Here is a 21,653-nt window from a genome sequence, read left to right as displayed (position 1 = left end):
ACTTGAGTGCTGGGAATAGGAGGAGATTAGTACAGGAGCCTGCTTGAAGGTGCAGTTAGGAAGGGGAAGCAAGAAGCCTGTCAGGTGGCTTAAGATGATGTGCAGAAGCAGTAGGAAGGGGGTGAAGGATAAAAGAAGTGAAGAGCTGTGAAAAAGTGGAATTACATGGAAGTTTTGAAGGAGAAGACAAGGAGCACAAGAATAGTTTAATGCAAGTATGATGCAGTAAACACAGAGTCTGTATTATAATGTAGGCCACATCCTTCTAAGGTAATGTGCTTAACTGACATTTCTTGATAATGAAATGATGGTGCATTACAGCAGAGGACACTCAGAAGATGATCTGAGAAAAATGTAAAGGTTTCTGAGAGATCCAATCCTCTAAGTTGAAATCAAGTGTGCCTTCTGCTATTACTATAAATTCACATTTCTGATTTAAAAAAAAAAATTTAGCCATTCTGGATTTCTCGGGAAAGTTGAGACTTCTTTCATGTTTTACACATTGCTTTACCTGGAACATAGACGTAATACCTGTTCATTTTCTACAACCTTGATCAGAACACTTGAGAGCTTATTGCTGGGATTTTCATGCTACTCAGGGAAGAAATAGTTACGGAGTGCTGAATGTGTACTTAGAGACGTTGCCTATTTATTATGCTAACTATTCATTATGGTCAAAATAAAAACAGTTTTCTGTCAAGTAGAACAACTAGTGATGACAGTTTTCAAAAGTCTGAACCTAACCTCTCATCTAGAGAACAGATTTTGCTTTGGAGAAAATGGAGATTGAAAGCATTTTATTTCTGTCACAGAAAATTCATTAGCCAGGACCGACAAACTTGAATGCCAAAGAATCATTCACAAACCCCTATGAAGAACCCTGCAAATCACTGGTTATTTTAGATCTACAAAGCATTTTAGGTCTCTTGGAAAGCTACAGCAGCTGCTGATGCTTGGTACTCTTAGTCATCTGGCATGTTTGGAATCTTTTTTAAGAAGAATAGCTCCAAGTAGGAAGTCTAAGGGGATTTGGATAAAGAAGTCTTGGAGACATCTTGAAATTAATTTCAGTTAAAGTGGTCAAAATTCTTCATTTTAATACGATCCACTTTTCAAAAGAGTTGACTATCTGAGGACCTATATGAACCCAAGCAAGAATTTCACATTGGTAGGTGAGAGCAGGGGACTTCCAGCAGGTTTTTCCTTCTTTCACCTTACTGATTGGAAGGTTAAAAAGCCTAACAATATCTGGCTAGTATGTAGAGTGCAAATGAGCCAGGTGTAGATGTATAAATACCAAAATTTGGTACTCCACATTTCAAGGAGGCATTTCTGTCCCTGTGTATGCTGAAGATTAATTTTAACTTGTATTAAAGTACACTTCTGGTGGTCCAGAAACTTTTAGTATGTTTGGGAAGTATGACATAAAAAAATTAAATGGAGGATTTTTAAATTTAATCTTGACTCATAAATATTTTGTAGTGTCCTCATATCTCCTAATATCTGAAGTAGCAATATTAAGACTAAAAAGCAATTGAGCATGCAAATTTAGGGAAAGTAGGGAATGTTTTGCCAAAGACATTTCTATTAAATAGATGCATATATTTACGATCCAAATGTGTTTAGTGATTGTTGTCTTTGAATTAAATGAATGTGAATTATATACTTAGGGATCCAGTATCTGTAAAGCTTCATATGAAAGGATAGTTCATGTTGAGGGGAGAGTCTACACTTGGTCTTTTACAGTGCAAATTACTTGAGAGATTCCTGGAATGAAAAAGTGAAAATATAATAAGCCTAAAAATAAACAGGCATGTCCCTGTAGGACAGTTGGAATGCATGCTTAACAAGTGAGAAGTAAATTACTTGTTAAAGTTCTCTCAGGTTTAATAACACAGTGTGGTATCAATACAAATAAGGAATGTGATTTAATCTGCTTTGTGTTCCTTTAATACTAAAGCATGTTGCCCATAGACATCAGGAAGAGAACAGATCCTTTTGTTTTTAATATGTGTCAGTAGAGCAATTTACTTTTTTTTGTCTCATCTGATGTAGAGAATACATTAATTGTTCAAAGCCATGTGTTACGCCATTTAACAAGAGGAATTTTCTAACTCTTGCTTTGATTTAATACACAAGGTTAAGAAGCTGAAGAGGGAGCTCTCTCAGATGAAGCAAGAGCTGCTGTACAAAGAACAGGGCTTTGAAACACTGCAACAGTGAGTAAAAGAAAATAGTCGAAACTGACTTAACTCAGTCGCCTGATTTCTTTTTTTTGGCATGGAATTGAATCCATCATCTGAATGTAAGAGAATCATGGGGGAAAATGAGAATCTAATAACTCTTTTTGTTGTAGCTTGGAAGCAGGAAATCTGTAGAGATGGCAAACCTATAGTGCAAGCGTTAACATGAGAAATCTGTTCCCCCTCCTGTGTTTGGTTTTTTTTTCCCCATGGCATAGCTTGTGTTGCAGAGGGGCAGAAAGAGGGCAGTGGTTAAGGGTCCCAAGGAAGAATTTAGCTGCTTTGCATATCCTGATATTAAAAAAAAGTAATTAGGTCTGTCTTTCCTCCTTCCCCACCTCTGAATTTGAGAGAGAGAAGGGTGCTGTTCTTGGATGTATAAATGGTGCACAACACTTCAGAGTTTGAATTGAGTCACAATTTGAGGACTAGAGACCTGACTTTCTTTGTTCCAGTTGCTGGGATGACTGGTGTCCAAAGGGCTGATGCTGAAACTGGGTGGGTATTCTGGGTATTTAACCAGTTGGATTATTAGGAGAGTGAATTTTTTTCAGTCTGAGCACTCCCTGTTGCTCCTGACTTACAAAGTTGCGCCCTAAAATATTAAACATTACTGGAACTGTCACCGCAGAGAACTTGCTGCAGAGGAAGCCTTGCTAACAAGTGTGTTTTCTTGACTAGTATGAACAGAAATTTATTAATGCTAGTTGTTTTCTGTATTGTGGTATGTACTCATACATTAAATATATATTTACACAGTAAAAAGCTGAGCTCTGTGCTCTTAGTATACTAGTTCCAGTAGCAGAAGCAGTGTTGCAGTGTTAATGTAATATTGTCTGGATTCATTTACCTTTTTTCTCAGGGCCTCCAGTGTACTGTCAGATAAGTAATAATCTCTATCCTGGAGAGCTTGCAGAATATAAACAGAAAATGGACAAAAGGTGGGAGAAGGGAAGTGCATTTCCAATCTTCCAGGTGGGGTTCCAAAATGCAGGGAGGTAATTTGCAAAGGATGACAGAGCATCTGTGTTTGGAGTTGAGAGATTGGAGTTCAGTTCCCAGTTCTAACCAAAACATTTTGTAGGCTATTGCCTGTGTATTTTAATAGATCAGTTCTATACAGTAGGAATTTCTTAAGTGGGAGAAAGATTCTGGTCCAGGAAATAACCAGTCATAATTAAAACATGTCAAAATGCATTAAAAAAATGTTTTTCTGGTATCAAGATTTTGAAGCCAGTGGGGAACTGAAAACCCTCAGCACCTTAGGAGGGTGTCAGTCAAGTCTCTATCCTCTCTCATTTTGACTAAAACAGATATGTAAGATTTGTTTGTTATTTAAATATATAAAGACTAGTGAGGAGTGAAGGGAGAAAAGGATCGTTGATTGAATTTATTTAACCATAAATCAGATTTCATTTGAAGCAAAATTTAGAAGACAGACATATTGATTCTAAAGCTTAAGGTAATAAAAACTCATGCTGCTGTCCCAGGATTAAAGGTTAGCCAATCATGCTGGTTTTATTATATTAATTCAACAATGAAGCATTGTTTTAAAGCAGCTTGCTCACAAGCCATTTTGATAGGAATCCAAAGCATGTTTCAGAAACTGTCAACAGCATTCCACAGAAACACAATGGACATTTGTTTTTAAAATTCAGCCAGCCACTTTCAAACAGTACTGATCCCATTAATTTAAAACAGGAAGATGGAATATCTTATATGTCAGAGATCCTTCTTGTCCATCTTAATTATATAGCGAATAAAGCAGTTGTGATTTGAATGTGGCACATCATATTACTAGGTAGCATGTGGTGTATTACCCAACTGTTCATTCATGATTGCAATTGTTGGCATATCCTGTATCTATTTGACCTTAGTAACCTAATAAGCTACCAAAAATTGAGTGTTGTCAGATAGTAAGTGCATGCCTACCCCTGAAAGAGTTTGAGAAACTTTCAAGCTGAAAGAAATACATCCTTGAATAGGAATCTGAGTGCTGAGTCACACAGGTAATTTTCTTACACAGATGCAGTTCTAGTTTGCACAAAAACTGAAATGTGGAGAAAGGAAAACAGACGTGCTCACGGCTTTAAAGACCACTTCAGAACCTTGATATCTTTGTGCACAAAACTGGAAGTAAAATAGAATACAGTTACAGGTGTTTTGTGTGGGTTTCTGTTCTTGCAGAGGATGCTCGAGATCACTTCCGATCATTAAAACATTTGTTCATTCCTCACTCACGAGGTTAATATCTTCTAGCAAAGATGCTGGATGATTATAAAAACAGAAAACCAATTGCATTATAAAGGAATGTATCCTCTACTAGATGCTTGACTTTTGTGAAGATGGCTGTTTTTCATTTTGCGAAGCACAGCTGCAGTCATGTCTATGATGCTATGAAATCAGTTAAATTAGTGGTTGGAGAAGTGTGTTTACGAACTGTACTTCCTGAAGTAAATAAGGAAATACTAAAATGAAATATCTCCTTATCTCTAAGTTTGCAGGCTTTTTTGTTTTGTTATTTTCAATTTACAGTTTTTAAAGTCATTATTAGTCAGGGAATTTAATAAATCGTCTGATGTATGACATATGGTGTTAATTACCCAGAGATTTTGTGAATAAAGAGAGCCTGGTGACTGGCTGAGCAGAACAGCTGTTCTAGACTGTTAATGCCTAGGATTAGGGTGAATGAGAGGGAAGCTGAGACAAGAATAGAGCTGGTTACCTTTCTTCTATGTAAGGCTGATTAGTACCAAGAAGCTTGCCTGTCTGCCCCTGTCACGATGTGGGTCTGGGTAGAGGAATGCTACTAATAAGAAATTCTGCTTCTGTAAGGGCCACAAACAATAAAGAGCATGAAAGGTGTTCCCAAAAGCTGTTTCTATGCTCCAGAGAGTTATGGGGGGGATGGGAAATTTGACAGCGTTGTCAGCAATACTGCTGTACTGCTAGTAGCATGTGTAGGAGTCTTTAGTGCTCTGTGCCCCTTATGTCTTTAAGACTGGATCAACTAGAATTGCTTGTGGAGTCTCTGCCCTTGGTAAGGCCCCAGTAGCTTAGCTGAAGTTTTAAAGCCAGCGGAAGTATTTTTCCATTAAATTTCCTGATGTCAGCAAAACCCATCCACTGGGTGCTGCGTATGTGTTAGACAGCTTGACATTTTTGCCAAGGATTAAGTAGTAGGTATTTTAATGGAGACTTCAATGTCCTTTTTTGTCTTTGCATGTCTGTTACAGGAAATAGTGTCTCTTATCTTCTTCCCTTCTGTTCTCTGACTGTGCTTCTGCCTGAAGCAGAACAGCAGAGATGTTACTATTATTTTCTGTATCTAGTATTAATATTCTCTCTTTCCACAGAATTGACCAAAAAATGTCTGGAGGACAGAGTGGGTATGAACTATGTGAGGCCAAAGCCATCCTGAGTGAACTGAAGTCTATCAGAAAGGCAATAAGTTCAGGGGAGAGAGAGAAACAAGATTTAATGAAGGTATTTTGAACGGTTGACCTCAGTTTTGTGTGCATTTGTTTTAACATGAGTAACTTACCTGATTATAAATACTTTGCATTTTATACTTTTTAAGGGATTCTCAAAATTCTTTGAGCCAAGCTAGTATTAAATCAATTTTCAAATGCAGAAACAGAGGCCTGTGGCTTTCCTAATTCAAAAAGCCACTGTATGTTATTCAGAGAATATAGATTTCTGAACTTGTACGTAACGTATAATGCAGAGGTTATCTCTAAACCACAGTTTAAAATATTAAGTGAACAAAATTAAGAGGTGGCCATTTTCTAACTCAGTGAAAATTTTCCAACTCTAAATCGCCCTATTTCTTTTTCTGAAAGCAGATCTCTCTTGGTTTTTTTAATCAGTCAAGTATTTAGTTGGTTGACAAGGATTTTTTTGAAAAAAAAAAAAAAAAAACCAAAAAACCCCAAAACACACAACCAAAAACCAACCAAAACCAAGAGAGGCAAAACCACAAGTAGTTTTTGTATTGTCACAGGTGTTGGTCACCCTTAGTGTCACTTACCAACTGCTTGATTGAAATTATAGTTTGCTTAATGAATGTGAATTTGGAGAATTGGAGTCTTTTATGTAAACATATTTTGGAGATACGCTGGTACAAAGGTACTTTAACACCACCTCCTTCTCTGTTTCCTGGACAGAGTCTTGCAAAGCTGAGAGAGAAATTCAATCTTGACCAGACCATTGGGACATCTGAACCAGACTTGAGTTCCAGCTCTGTAAACTCCCAGCTGTGTTTTTCTAGACAAACTCTGGATACAGGGTCTCAGACTGATGTGTCCGGTGAGGTGAGCTTTTTTCCATTTTGTCAGATGTAAAGAGAAATTGAATCAGAATGCTGCGGTTAATGGAATTAGAATCAAATGGTTGTTTACTGTTGCTGATAGGTGTATGATACGTGTTTGAGAGAGAATTACTTAGCGTCAGTTATGATTTTTTTCTTCTTAAATCTTAAATCAGGATTCAGATGAACTTTATACATTTGGCACAAAACTTTTATGACAATTTGATTTAATCAGGTAGTTCCAGTACAGTGAAGATCAGCATAAGTAGACAGTATTTTTTGTATCTGTCTATAGGGTATGTTTCACCTTACAGAATTAATATGAAGATGTTTTTAATTTACAGAAACAAGACTTCAGAATTTAAATGTGCAATTTCATGTCATGCAGCTGAAAAACTGTTAGTGGAACTACTTGTTCAGTGATTCATTAAAAACTTCACTGTTTCACTGATGGTATATTTACATAGAATGCTGTGGTTAATTTTGGTACCCTTTTTGAAGTTCTGGTAGCTAAGTTTATGAGGAAGAGCCTGTACAAGGTTTTCCAGACAAAGAGCTAAGCTTATCTATGTTTTGTAGGAATTTTATTGAAATCTTACTTCAAATGCACTGACTTAGTTCTAAATTCTGAGTTCAGTGGAGTTCAAAGTAGGAGATCAAAATTTTGGGTGCAATCACTGCAGGACTTCTTCGAAAATGCGCTTGCTTTATTCTGATGGAGTATGGCCAATTGGTAGTACAGTAGTTAAAAATAGATGAACTGCATCAGAAGAGAACAGCACTGTTTTGTACATCTGAGTAGATCCCTAACGAGGCATTTAACCGCAAGTGTGTGGCTGCAAGTGTGGGGTTTTTTTCAGTTGTGATTTTTCTAGCCTGTGCATAGGTTTTGTTGATTCATTTAACAGCTTTACACAGAAATAAGGGTAATTTTTTTTTTTTTCCTTAACAGGTTGGACCAAGAAGTAGATCAAATTTGGCAGAGAAGGTCAGACTAAGTCTTCAATATGAAGAGGCAAAAAGAAGGTAATAGGGTTGGTTGCTTTGTTAAGTTAGAGTGTGGAGCTAGGGAGGAGTGTGAGCTCTACAGCACTAACACTGTGCTCGCAGTGACATCTAGTGGACGGCTCTCTGGAGGCACTGTGGGCATTACTGCAAAGTGTTTCTTTTCCTTCAGAATGAACGCAGACTTTCAGGAGCAGTCGGTGCTTTGAACAGTAGGTTTTACATTTAATGCAAAGTTGGACGTGTTAAGAAAGAAAATGCAGACAGTGACAAATCAACAGTCGTTCCAGGATTAAGGGAATAGAGTGAGCTGGCTTTCCCCTGAAAAGGGTTGCCAGGTTTTTTATGTCCCATTATACCTTCTTTGGGATCATCATTTCAGTTTACTACGCCACTGAAAGCTCTTCAGTTTTAGAGTTGCTTCAGACTAATGTCTGAGTGCAGATTTAGTAGGGTTAATTATTTATTTTTTTTCCCTGGGACTTTGGATAATTTGAACACTTGTTATCACTGTGGGGCTGGGTTTTCTAAATGAGTTTAACCTGAGGAGAAAAGAAATCAGGAGCTGCTCCACTGATGAATGTGGAATGCCTTTCAAATAAAGTTCTGCACTGGTTGCTCATGAAAGCAGTGCCATTCTGATGAATTGCCACGGCACTGATGAATGGGCATCAGAAAGCAGAATGTTCAGGGTTAGTGACATGTCTTCTGGCGCACCAGAAATGCTGCATAATACTGGGGGAAGATCTACTATTAAAAAATGTGTGTGGGATATCTCTCTATTAATTATGTATTAATTGTGCAGTATTATTTGCTAATACTTTGTACAAAATTAGGTGTCAGCTATTCGGAAACCTTACAGTTTTTGTTATGGAGGTGCTCTGTAATTTAAGGGGAGTAAAAAGTTGTCCCACACCCAAAGTTCCTTTTTTACTGTAAAGACCTAAACAAGGCAATAAAATAAAAAACAGCACTTTTGCTCAGATGAAAACTGCCTAAAATGCCATTTAACCTGAGATTTCAGTATTTCAGTTGGAATACTGTGGCATGGTGAATTAGAAAACTAGGAAAAGGAATTTGTTACTTCTAAGTGCAAAATAAAGACATAGTTAGCTTTTATGTTTTAAAGGCAGGAGGCTGCACAACTAACATTTTTTGCCTAATTTCAAATATATACCCTCCTCATACAAAGCAGTAGCTACCATCCTTGTCAGTAACAACAGTACTCCTTTATATCATCATTACGGATTGCAGAACTTTATTATATAATCAATGCATTTAACAAAGAGTGCTAACGCTATTGTTTTTGTTCAGTATTGAACATGTATTATGCTGGCTCAAAATCATCATGGACATAATATTAATTGTCAGATGGTGTTTTAGATGCAGATAGATGGCATTTTTTTCTCAGGTGTAATTGATCCAAAACCAGATCATCCTCTGTTTTGACTATGTCTTGATACCAAGAAGTCCCAGCATTGTTTTTTCTCTCTCCTTCGTAGGAACAAAAAAAACTCCTGGCAGTAAGTCAGTTTACCACTTCTACCATTTGAAAAAAACAAACCAAAACACTATTAATGGTCAGAGTATGGAGTACTGCAGCACAAGATGTTACTTTCTCACAAATTAGTCGGCCAAGAATGTGGATTGAAATTTTAGTAGCTCATGTACTTACCTTTGCATAACTACCTCTTTGTTCTATATGACATTAGTATGTTTCAGGGTTAAATTATTTCCTTTTAAATGGTATCATTATTCAGTTTTGTCAAACTGCCCAGTAACGAATAATCTTTTCAGCTTTAAATAAGATGACCGTATGCCTTGAAGACACCGTTAGTCTTTAAAGTGTTTGCACATACTACTGGTTTTATCAGTGACTACAGGGTGAACTTAATAAAGTGTATATATCTTGGAATAATGAAGATATATCCCAGTTTGCACATAAAGTTCGGTACCTAATTACACCCCCCTAATTATTATGGCCGTTGTAATCATCACTATAATTTAATAAGTATTGATGATCTTTTCTGAAATATTAAAGTGCAGATTCTTAGTTGTTTTGTGTTAAAACAACTAAGAGAAAGAGAGGATCTTGTAAGTGAACTTCTCTACTTGAAAATTATCAGATAGTTTTGTCTGTTGCATATTTTATGTTGCTTAGCCAGCAGAATGTCTTGAGGAGGTGGAATGCTGATGTTAACTATGCTAAATTCAGTTGCAATTGTTATTCAAAAGGCTCTGATATAGCCTGCTGACAGTCCTATCCTGATGTGGTGAAGATCTGGCTAATACTCCTTGTTGACCTGTTGAGCAAGGACTTCCTCAAAAGCATGAGACTAGTTCAGTTTTCATATCCTTCTAGTCCTTTGTCTGTCTAATGAGGCAGCTGAAAAGAGTGTCAGTTATGGTAGCAGAGTGTTGTCTGTAGCAGGGAGAGCACAAGAACTGTTTGGAGACCACCATCCCATCCCATACGCCATCAAACAGCTGTCAGTAGCAGCTACTTTCAGAACAAGGTTAGCTAGAACCAGTGACCTGGATATGAAAGTATTAACATTTCATTATCCATCTGAAATTATTTGGTTGTTTTCCCTCTGAGTATTGCTCTTCTAAAGGCCTGTTGAATATAAATTATATCTATAACAGCTGCAAAATATGTTTAAAAGCTTCATTTAATTTCACTACTGATAGTATTTCTTTTCATTTTTCATTGTTTTTTCTGTGAAAATACCCTGAGTCAAACTTGTTCTTGCAGGGGTTTAGTGGAAGTATGTGTTGCTTTCATTTTTTTAAGCTTTTGTTTTTTCCGTTGAGGTGCAGATGAGAAGGAAGCATTATCTATGGAAAAAGAAAGGGAGGGAAGTTCCCCTTAAGCTTCTTAAAACAGCAGCAATGGGGTAGTTAGATTCAACGTTAACTATTCTTAGCTTTGACCATAAGCAAATGCCTTAATGTACTTATAAAATTTATATACCAGAGATACAAAATAAGCACGATATTACTAGTTTTGTTAATCGCAGAAAACAAACTGGACACAAGAAAAACATTTTCCCAGAAATCTGTCAGAATTACAGAAAGATTATACATACCAAATTATCTGTGTGTATTTATGAAGTGTGGCATGGGTCATTACCTTAGGTAGAGCCCAGTAACACTAAAGTTGCACAGACTTCTATCAGTTGTTGAGCTGATTTAGGTGTGTTTTAACTATGGCAGTTAATAAAAGTAACTGATCAGTTCCTCTTGCCCTAGATTGTATGGGAACATCTTTAAATTTTGACCTCTCCTTTCTCTGCCTTTTTCCTAGCCTACCTGAATGAGATGCAGAAGACTAGGAGCTGTTACGTAGTTCAGAACGTCTGTATCTTTAGCTATGCAGCTGGTTCAGGTGTGGCTAAAGCTGGAAGTGACTGAAAGTTATCATCTTACTAGATATGTAGTACCTATAAGAGGAATTTTTAAGCTTTTCCAGTGGACAATGAGTCTTTATTGCAAAGCTATGCTGCTGAGCCTATAGACAGAATGGTTATGGAGACTGAACACTAGAAATAACCTGTCTTGATCAGGACTGAGCTGTACTACAATAAAAATGTAGGGAAGTTTCTGCTTCCATTGTATGTGTGTATCTGCACAACAGGTATAGGTAACCAAGCCTTGGGTGTCTTAACTCTGATTTGACATCTGCAATGGGAACAGCAGTTGCACAAACTCAAACTTTTGAGTTAATAATCTCCTTTCTCTGTAGATGGCTGTTGTCCTATTACCTTTTGTTTAGCCCCACAGAAGAGCAATGCTTTTGCCTTTTAAGATTCACGTACACGCATGCTGCTGAAGTGAGCACCATGCTATGGTGCTGCATTCTTTCACCACGGTCGTTGCTGTTTCTGAGGAGCAGACAGCTTCCAACAGCTTAGGAGAAACGTATCATAATCCGAGATGAGTGTACCACTACTATGTTACCAGACAGCTCATTTTCAATACAGCTTTTATTAATGTTGTGATTTTTACTTCAACTTGGCATTTCAACAGGAGCAACTCATTTTTAATGCACATGCACATTGCCGTTGGCCTGGATAGGTGGCTTACTTTTCTGGCATAGTCTGCATTCTTCTGAAGGAAAACTAATTAAAAGCATGGCTTTGAGTAAAAAATGTTATATCCTGATACCTTTCGAAATATTGTATCATTTCTCTCTTTCCTGGGATTTGTGTGCTATGCTGGACTCAGACAAATCTGCTATGTTTTATTTTAGTATGGCTAACTTGAAGATCGAACTCTCCAAGCTAGATAGTGAAGCCTGGCCTGGGGCACTGGATGTGGAAAAGGAAAAACTGATGTTAATCAATGAAAAAGAAGAGCTTTTGAAGGAACTGCAGTTTATTACACCACGCAAACGTACTCAAGATGAGCTAGAGCAGCTAGAAGCAGAAAGGAAGAGGCTTGAAGAAGAGCTGCTGTCTGTAAAAAGCACACCCAGTCAAGCGCTTGCTGAAAGGTAAGGGGTTGTCTGTTGCTAATATTAAATGCTGCTTTCTGCAATCTAACCTTTGTACTCATTACAGACCCTGAACTATGCCTTGATGGGCTGTTTTCTTTCAGTAACTGTTCTGTGGAGATCTTAATTAAATTTATTATTAGCCCACTGGGCAGAAACACAAAGTCTTCTGTATTGTGAGAGAATACGAACACCCTGTATGTGCTCTGCAATATCAGTTACTCTGCGTTTGTTACCAGCATGAAAATTCCTGTGACAGATGTTAAATAACTGAGGAGCGTCAACATACCAGCGGGAGGGCAATACATCATTCACTCATTTCTGATAATAGCTGTAAACTATTTGAACTCAGGTTACAAAGATTAGCTTGATTGTTGCAACATCTGAAGGCTTTCGTTGTAAGTTTTATTCTGTACAAAAATGCAACTGAAGGGGGTGGGGGGTGGGGAAGTTCAGAAGAGAAGTACAATTGTTGCAAGTTTCCTAACTTGCTGCTGCCTAACTGATATCTGAACCAAGACCCACAATAAATTGTTTTAGCCAGATTCAGAGTTCGAGGAAATCAAACGTGACTGTCACAAATGGACTTTTCATCAGCTGTAAGTGGAAATAAATTTATGGCACCTCTAGCACACATAAAATGCAATAAACACAAAATGTCATTGTAGGTATCAGTGTAGTATGCCTTATTGAATTAATACATTGTAAGCCTTCCCTGCTTGCCTCTGCTAGGAAACACCTGCTGCTGCTCCAGTTTCACTGAATGGCAAAATTCCTGTTAGTGGCATTAGAAGTTGAGTCCTAAATTGTTGCTGAGTAGTGAGGAATTTTTTTGTTTACAGAGTACAGATGTGTGTATTAGGAATGATTTTTAAACATATTTGTACACTTTATAATAGTTTAAACTGCATTGCATTGATAATCCAAGCGTGGCTTAGAAGAAGGTTTATGTCCTACTGGAGCTATATTTTTACAGGAGAAATTACCTGTCTGTGTTAGTAGTATCTAAATTACCATGGAGCTGTTGCTTTCTGACTTCCATTAGTAAGTGGAGAATAAGGGGTCAATAATAAAATCACATTCACAAATAAATACTTTGAATAGAATACTTTGATAATATGCTGTTGTAAGTAATACATAAATCTTGACTCAGGTTGTAAATTGGTAGCTGGTTTTAGTCTTGTGTTTTGGATTTGTGTGTTTAGTGCCAAAGAAAATTCTGCACCTGACCATTTTCCCATACATGTCAGATGCCAAACTTGGAGTACCAAGGGCAAGTCAAATTGTCAAGAAGAAATGAAGTGGCAGATACTTTTTTTTCACGTACAGTGACACAACTATTCATTACAGCTTAAAATTTTTTTCCCTCTGTTTTTCTTTTTGGTTTTCATTCCTGAAAATGTGGAATTTTTTCCTGAGGTTACTGTAAAATTTCATGTCATACACTGCTGGTTGAGGTAGTTATTCACGGTGGCTTCTGGTTTAGGTTTTTTGCCAGTCCAGTGAATTTCTACGTGCAACTCTCTATGATATTAAAACTGTCCCCCTTGATGACTTAAGAGCACATCAGTTCTTTCACATTAAGCTATTTTGGGGATTATTTCTGTTGCGCCCACTATAAACATAAAGAAAACCTTCATTTTGTAGAAGGATTCAGGTGGTGAAACTTCTCCTGAAATGTTAATTTGAGAAAAGGATATGCTTAATTTTATCTCATCAACCATCAGCATTTTAATTCTTGGAGATGAAGAATATTCTCCTCTCCATTATCAGTGGAGGAGCCACACCGTCTTCAAAGTGCTGCACTGTTGTTGCATTACTAATTTCTTTCATGAAGGTCATGAATGCCTTAGGTTTCCAGTGTCTTCACAGGTATTGACAATGAAGCAACAGTGTAAGAAGCTATGGGTTGTGTCAGAGCTTGATGTGACAAGCGTTTGTTCTTGTGCAGCTTCTGTTTTTTTGTGGTTTTTTTTGTTTTGTTTTGGGTTGGTTTTTTTGTTTTGTTTTGGGGTGGTGTTTTTTTTTCCTAAAGGGAGAAGAAACAGAAGACTTGCTCTGACTTAAAACAAAAACATTATAGCATAGCCGTGGGTTATTTTGGAGTAGGATGCTGAAATTGCCACTAGTAGATGTACTCAGAATCAATTTACAGAAGGAGGGTATAAATCATAACATATCGGCTTCAAAAAAGCAGAGATAGGGCATACTCTGACTGCTTTAAGAAGCCTTCCAGCAACTGTATAGAAATATCTGGGTTGTGGAACTGCCGAGAACTATTTGCTGCTTTCTTGCCTCTGCATTCATGTCAGTGAGATTCCATTACTACTTTAATCCTTGGCAAAATCTTCTAAGTAATCACAGGTATTTAAAGAGATGCATGGTTTAACTACTTGATTGTGCTGTTGCCTGCAAAACTGGCCCCGATCTAGTGTCTGTCATAAACAAAGATGTCCACATAACTTTGCATTGAAAGGTGAGGTATGTGATCTTTAACCTTTAATGTATTTTTTTTAAGAGTCTATGGCTCTCAGCAATTTTACAATCCGTGATCAAAACTGGAGAAAGACGTCTCACTAACACTCAAGTCTCTACTGCAATGAGTTACCAGGTCAATTTAGATAGGAGGGGTGCAAACAGGAGAGAGTGAGAGAGGCCTCTGTCAGAAGAGATAACACGATGGTCGCTTAGGTGTTTACATGGTGTTTACATGGATGTTAAAATTCCTGTTTGTGCTCTAAGAAAGGAAGGTTCATTTTTTTTTGAAAGTTGGTTATTTTTGGTTACCTTTGGTTTTGTTGTGGTTTTTTTTTTGTTGGGTGGGTTTTTGTTTTGCTTTGTGTGTTGTTTGTTGTTTTTTTTTTTTTCAAATTTGCCCTGATGTGGAACGGAAGAAAATTCATTGAATCTCAATAGTAAAATTATTTCCTGTGTGTCTTGGAACTTCCAGGAGCGATTTCATCATCTAACTTGTGTTTGTGACATGTGGCTAACATCTTCCTGAAATTTACCTACAGGTACTAATGCTACTCCCTTAGTTACTAGTAAGTTGAATTACATCTAGGAAAGAATTTTTTTTTTTCAGGGAATAATTTCTATGGGATAAATTATATTATATCAATCTCCTTAAGGTAATAAAGGAAAACAAGCTTGTGCTTGTGCCTTGGAGGAAAAAAACCACAAACAAACCTTTTTAGTTTAATAATACATATTCAGTAGAACAACTATAGGTGTCTGTTTTGAGGACTCCAGTCAGAGAAGTTCCTAAGCTCTTAATTTTATTTCTTGCCTTCTGCCATTAGTGGTTGAACACATACAGCAACTTTTGTGTCTCTTCCTTGAGGATAAAATAGTAGTTCACTATTGAAAAGTCACAAAAGAGTTAGTGAAGAGCACTCTTGCTTGGGAAAAGCAGAATAGATCAGGCTTTAAAAGAAGGCATTGATAAATAGTAAAATGGTGGAAAAGAGTGTCTGATACCACAGAGGAGCATAATTCTTGGTTTGGAAACCCATGTGCCTGTCTTCCTGAGCTAAGAATGAAATACCTTGTATGCTTTTAACAGTCTTAGCAGTTACTGGCAGATGAGCATGTTATTGCGGTGTAAGAGCGCACGCAGAGTAGGCAGTGGAGTGGAAGTTCACACCCTGGCTGACCTCGGGGTAACTTATTCACCTTTGCATAACCCAGATTTGCTCACTGAATAAGCATGGGTGTCAGCAAGTGCTTTTCATGGTTTGCTGAATTGAGGACTTAATGTCTTTTTACTGGTATCTGACACTCAAAGAGAGTGAGTTCTGGGAACCCTGGAGTATTTCATTTAGTTTGCATAAGAAAGCAATGGTTGATTTTTGGGTTTTGTTCTTTGAAGTGTTCTCTGCATTTGAATTTTAATTCATACATCCTTGAGATGCCAGAAAGGCCAAAGGAAAGGTTTCTGAGAATGAACATCAATATTTTTTTTTTTTAAAAGAGGGGAGGTAATTTCTTGTCCCTCAGATTTGTTGCTTGAGAACTTGTGACATGTCAGTTCACTAAGCAAGGGCTGGAGGAGAATATACTAATCGACAATTACGGGAGAGTTTTAGTTGAATCCACTGAGGGAAAGTAATTTATTTGGTGTTGTAAATGGAGTGATAAAAGGGAATTGTAAAAGGAAAAAAAATCACTGTAAAGGTTAGTGAATCCTTTCTGCTAGCAGCTGGCTAAAAGAAATGGGAGAGTTATACCATTTGTGGTTTTAGAGCTAGGCTGTATAACAGTGCAAGAGGCAATAAATCCTTCTTTTTCATAAAGGTGAACCTTGATAATGAGCATTACAATGCTGTGTGGCTCTGGGGTGATGACAAAGCTGTTGGGGATGTAGAATTCTTTACCAAGGACTCCTAAATATGGTCCATCATCTCAGAACCTTGCGCTTGAATGCTGCTTCGATTTACTGTGTTTTGTCTATGAAGACTCTAAAATCAAAGGGAGTGCTTTAATTTTAAACTTCCTGTGGTGCTACCCCAAGTTCTTGCATTATCAGAACTAATCCTGGTATTAGTGTTGGTTTGGTTTGGGTTTTTTTCCTGAAACTATATTAAGTGAGGAGCCGGTCAACAGCACTGCTTTTTCAAATTGTATTAGGGCAGATCTTATTTTCCTGAGGTTGCAGCTATTTTCCCAGTGCTCATCTGTTACTCTTTTATTGGGTGCACATTCCCCTTGGTACAGTGTGAATGTACCAATGCTCTGCTTGTACACTCAGCAGGTTTGTTACAATGCTTAGTATTCTGCAGGTAAAGTCACTCTGCTGAAGTGGTTAGGGTTTTACGGTAGGACTGAGAGGCAACAGTCTCTTGGCTTTTAGTAGATGGCAATCAGCTGAACATATGAGGGATCTTCATTTTGTTTCTGTCTTATCTATGAAGTATTTTAGTCTCTGGATTATTTTGTAACGCTTTCCTATACTTATATGTTCCTGTCCTTCCAGACTGAAATTGGAGGAGAGAAGAAAAGAATTGGTACAGAAACTTGAAGAAACTACGAAGTTAACTACTTATTTACATTCACAGCTTAGGAGGTGAGGCTGTACTGCATAACATAAAGCCTGTTTTCAGCAACAGTCTAATGAACCTGGATGCCTAGACTTCATTCTTATTTTTTTCTCTTAGCTGGAAGCTGAACAACATTTGTTTAATATTAACTATTTAAGTAAGAAAATACAAGTCTAGTAGCTTCAAGCATTCTGCCAGCATATGAACCTGGTGTCCTTTTATAATTTCAGTAAGCACTGGAGTCTGGATCAAATGGATTTCTTGTGCAGCTTTTATGATTAAGCAGGGGGACATTATTTTGCTTCTGTGTAAATAAATCAATCAGGAATTCTCTAATTGGTCATATCTCCAAATGCTGTCATTGAAGAGCCCAAATGGTTTCTCATAGTTCTGCCTAAAATAACTTAATTAAAACTGTAGCCTTTATTTTGTGTAATAACTGGAGAGGCTCAATGAATACATGTATGCATGTAAAAACTTAAATGAATAGTTGACTCTGGTTTAATTCTTCAACACTGACCTATGCTTTCTGTAGGCAGAGAAGTACCCTCACCAGAATAATTTTTCCTGAAAGTAATTGACTCAAAATCTGACTCTGGCTTTATGAAATTCATAGTGATAACAACAAAGTAATGAGTTGCAGCAACTGTGAACTCAAACTCATTGCTCTGATGGGAATTCTGATATTTAATGATACTGATATTTCATGAACTGCTGCTAGGGAAGAGTATCTTTCAGTTTTGGGCTGTACCCTGGGCTGCCAAACCATGTGCCCATTATATTTATTTAGAAAATCCTGAATTTGGTCAAGCTCCTTGCGTATCACAGTGGGACACACCAATCAGACACTGCATTAATGTTTACCGATTCTCTTATGAATCAAAATGGGGCTTTAAGAGGAAAAATGTTTTAAATGTTCTGTATCAGTCCTCTCACAATAAACCATGCCATCATGCCAAGCCAACATCTGAGCCAGATCCCATAAACTGCATCTTGATTGGTGATTAGTTAGGGAAAGAGTCTTTAAATATTTTTTTTTGTGATCTTGTTTGTTTGGACTTGTGGGCCTCTCTATCTTGTTAAAGGCAGTTTTCTAGTCCAGTGGGCAAAGTTTTTAAAGTTGATAGCCTTGTTATTTATTGTTCAGTAAACGTCTCTTAAATGTTTAGAAGGGGCTGCCTTGAATTATTTTTCCTGACATTTTTTCCCAGTAGAGTCTTCCTGAGCCAAGGCAGTGACACTCAGTTTCTCCAGCCTGGCAAGGCTCCTTGTGTTCTATTCTTAACAGGAAAAGATTGCATGTTATGGCCCTTGCCATGTTTATAGTTGGATTTACCAGGCATGTAGAGTGTGTGTTGTCTTATAGCTGTGAAGCAGTTCTGCTATGTCATCTGCTTCTAGCAGCCATCTTTCCTAGGCGCTTGGGCAGAGGGCAGGCTGTATAAATTGCTTTAGAGGTGACAGCACTCCTCTGCTGCCATAACCTTCCTGGTGATCCCTTTCCTGTCACATTGACCCCATGAGCACCCACATCAGAGTGGAGCAGGCCTTTGAAGGAATATAGCAGCTGAGAAGGCTGCTGTTACTGCCGGACCAGTTTGTCAAATCTGCAGCCTTCTCCAGGAGAAAAGGGGCTTTGGCAACAGGTCATAAACTGGATAAACTGCCCTGATGGGTACAGGTTAGGCACACTGATCTAAGCCAGGAATGGGTGCTTAAAAAACAATGAGCTTATGCCCCAAGCAGGGTTCAACTGTAAATTGTTAGTGCAGCTCCCAGTCAATCTTACCTCTCCTTGTACTGTTCTGTGCTGTTTTAGTTTAGTGACATCAGTGTATGTGTTTGTGCTTTCTTTGCAGCCTCTCAGCTAGTACCTTATCTGTGTCTTCAGGGAGCAGTTTGGGATCTCTGGCATCCAGCCGGGGATCTCTGAACACCTCAAGCAGAGGGTCGCTAAACTCACTCAGCTCCACGGATCTCTACTATAACCAAGGCGATCAAATAACTGATTTGGACTATCAGTATAAACTTGACTTCATATTGCAAGAAAAAAGTGGTTACATTCCTTCGGGGCCTATCACTACTATTCATGAAAATGAAGTGGTCAGTTCCCATGGGAGACTGGGCTACAGTGACTCTCCTTCAGCTGCAGACCATCCCAAATTGACTGAACCTCCCAAATCTGTGACATCACTGTCTTCCAGATCCTCACTGTCCTCCTTGTCACCCCCAGGCTCCCCTTTGGTTTTAGAAGCTGCATTTTCAGTGTCAGCTCAAAATTCCCCTCTGCATCACCTCACTACGGACTTTGAAGACTGTGACCTTTCAGGTGATTTTGCAGGCATTAGTCTCTGTGAGAACCAAATATTATTGGACTCTGAAGCCAGAGCAGGATCTCAGATTCCTACAGGTGATAAAGATCTTAATGAAGGCATTAGGCAGCCTCTGCCTTCTCTACATGAAAGAAGCTCAGGTAATAAAAAAATCTAATGTCAAACATGTACGTTACATGAAAATTTTGAATGAACAGATGGCCCTTGAATGAGGAGGTACCTCATGTAACTGAAGAGTATCTTGATCAGCAGCATACATTTGCCATGCTGGGCAGTCAGTAATTCTGAGGGATATTATGTCTTGTGTTGGGTGCAGAGAGCTTAAGGTGACCCCGATTCCACCTATGTTTTCCAGTAGCTATCTCAGAAGGAAGGTTCAGGTCTTGCAGACTTGTGAAAAAATAACAGAAAACTTGAAGCTGAATCTTGAAGACAGGGAGAATGCATGGTGTTCCTAGGCATTGTCAGGATGTACGGGGATAGAGCAAAAATGTACCCTCGGCTTGGTTTTGGTCACTTGAAATCAGATACTTTGTTTCTCACTGAAGAATAAGTTACAAACACACATCCTCAGTAAAACAGATTCCTGGATTTAAGAGTCAGAATATTTGTGGGTATGTGTACATCTAGTTATTTGAACCTGGTGTCACTGAAAGATCTGCAGTTCATTTTCTTTAATGTGAATGGAGGAAGATAAGTGACTGCATGCCGTGTAAGTTACAGTGAGACTCTCTCCATTTTTACCATGGATTTCATAGCTTTTAGCTTTTTATCTGAGTTAGGATAGAGCTCCTAAGCTAGCCTAGGCTCCCCCTGCAGTCAGTGGCTAACTTCCGAAAGGATGAGTCATCTCATCCTAAAACATACTTCCCTTTAGGGAAGATGGGATGAATGACCCTGAGAGTTATGGAGGTGTCCTTAGTTACCAGTTAACGTTAACTTTGAGACGTCTGAATTAGGTGTAATGAATTCCACTTCTAGTCTGCAGTAACAGCCATGCAACATACTTAGTTGTCTTATATTGTCAAAGCCTTTGGCAGAGTCAGAACTTCAAAAATCCCAGCTGTCAAGAATTGATGGCTTGTCCTTGACTTGGCTGCCTTTTGTTAGGGTTGACAGTATGTTGTGCTTTCTCTGCACATTTATTGACTTTTTCTAGTGTCATTCTGTGTCATTGTCTTTTAAGTATCTTGCAAACCATTTGTGTGTTTACGTTGTACAGTGGCTCTGTTTTCCCAAAGAAGAACTGAGGGAGCCAGATTTCCACTAGTGCTGAGCACTGGCAGCCCTGTTTGAAATCTGAGCAGTGCCTAGCATTCCCGGCTCCACATTTCTGGGCCTGAGTTGATAGTGAAGCAGCTAACTAAGGACTTCGGGTGTCTTAGAATAAATACAGCCCAGCTGTAGAGAATGCATTGTCCTGGTTTGTTGCCAACCTTGAATCCTTGTGCCTGGAGTTTGCCAGTTTTTAATAAAAATACCTGGATGTGTAGATACAGGCATGTATTTTAATGAGAAAATTCCTTTATATATGTGGGTATGTCCATGTATATCTCTCAAAGAACTGGTGTAACATCTGTTGGTTAATTAGCTTAGCTTAGTGCAGTACTGTAGTAATGTCAATATTGAACCGAGCAATGTGGTATGAGAAGAGCAATGTATGGTGTGCATGGTACAAGCTGGGAGTTGTCCTCCATTCAGCTGTGTAGAAAGAAAGAAAAGAAATTGACTGTTGTCCTAAGGTCTAAACCTGTGAAATGCAAAGTGGAAAAAACACTGCAAGGGACTGGGGGGGAGGGGGTCATTTTGTCCTTTTGTCTTTTCAGTACAGCAGAATCACAGGCTGGAAGGGACCTCAGGGATCATCTAGTCCAACCTCTCTAGGAAGAGCACAGTCTGGACAAGGTGGCCCAGCAATTCACCATTGGAATGGGTGACTGCCCTCACTGTGAAAAATTTTCCTCTGGTGTCCAATCGGAATCTCCCCAAGAGCAACTTGTGTCCATTCCCCCTTGTCCTCTCCATGTGACTCTGTGTAAAAAGGGAGTCTCCATCTTCTTTGTAGCTGCCCCTTAAGTACTGGTACATGGTGATGAGATCCCCTCTGAGTCTCCTTTTCTCAAGGCTGAACAAACCCAGTTCTCCCAGCCTATCCTCGTATGGCAGGCTTATTGGTGGCCCTTCTCTGCACCCCTTCCAGCCTGTCCACATCTTTTTTGTATAGGGGGG

General features: G+C 38.4%; 1 protein-coding gene across 2 annotated transcripts in view; it reads left to right on the top strand.

The window, feature by feature from the left end:
* Positions 1–21,653, top strand: part of WWC2 (WW and C2 domain containing 2) — a 106,002-nt gene that overhangs the window by 56,339 nt on the left and 28,010 nt on the right. Inside the window, exons 5-11 of one of the 2 annotated variants that reach the window (XM_064449650.1) lie at positions 2,140–2,219; positions 5,600–5,729; positions 6,410–6,556; positions 7,505–7,578; positions 11,810–12,052; positions 17,028–17,117; positions 18,951–19,420. In XM_064449650.1, coding sequence (XP_064305720.1) covers positions 2,140–2,219; positions 5,600–5,729; positions 6,410–6,556; positions 7,505–7,578; positions 11,810–12,052; positions 17,028–17,117; positions 18,951–19,420 — 1,234 coding nt within the window. Of the gene's footprint in view, positions 1–2,139; positions 2,220–5,599; positions 5,730–6,409; positions 6,557–7,504; positions 7,579–11,809; positions 12,053–17,027; positions 17,118–18,950; positions 19,565–21,653 lie in introns of both variants that reach the window. The other variant, XM_064449649.1, reaches the window with a different exon arrangement.

This window comes from Phalacrocorax carbo, chromosome 4 (genome assembly GCF_963921805.1).
Source record: "Phalacrocorax carbo chromosome 4, bPhaCar2.1, whole genome shotgun sequence".
NCBI lineage: Eukaryota > Metazoa > Chordata > Aves > Suliformes > Phalacrocoracidae > Phalacrocorax > Phalacrocorax carbo.
This window is presented reverse-complemented; position numbering and strand designations above follow the sequence as displayed.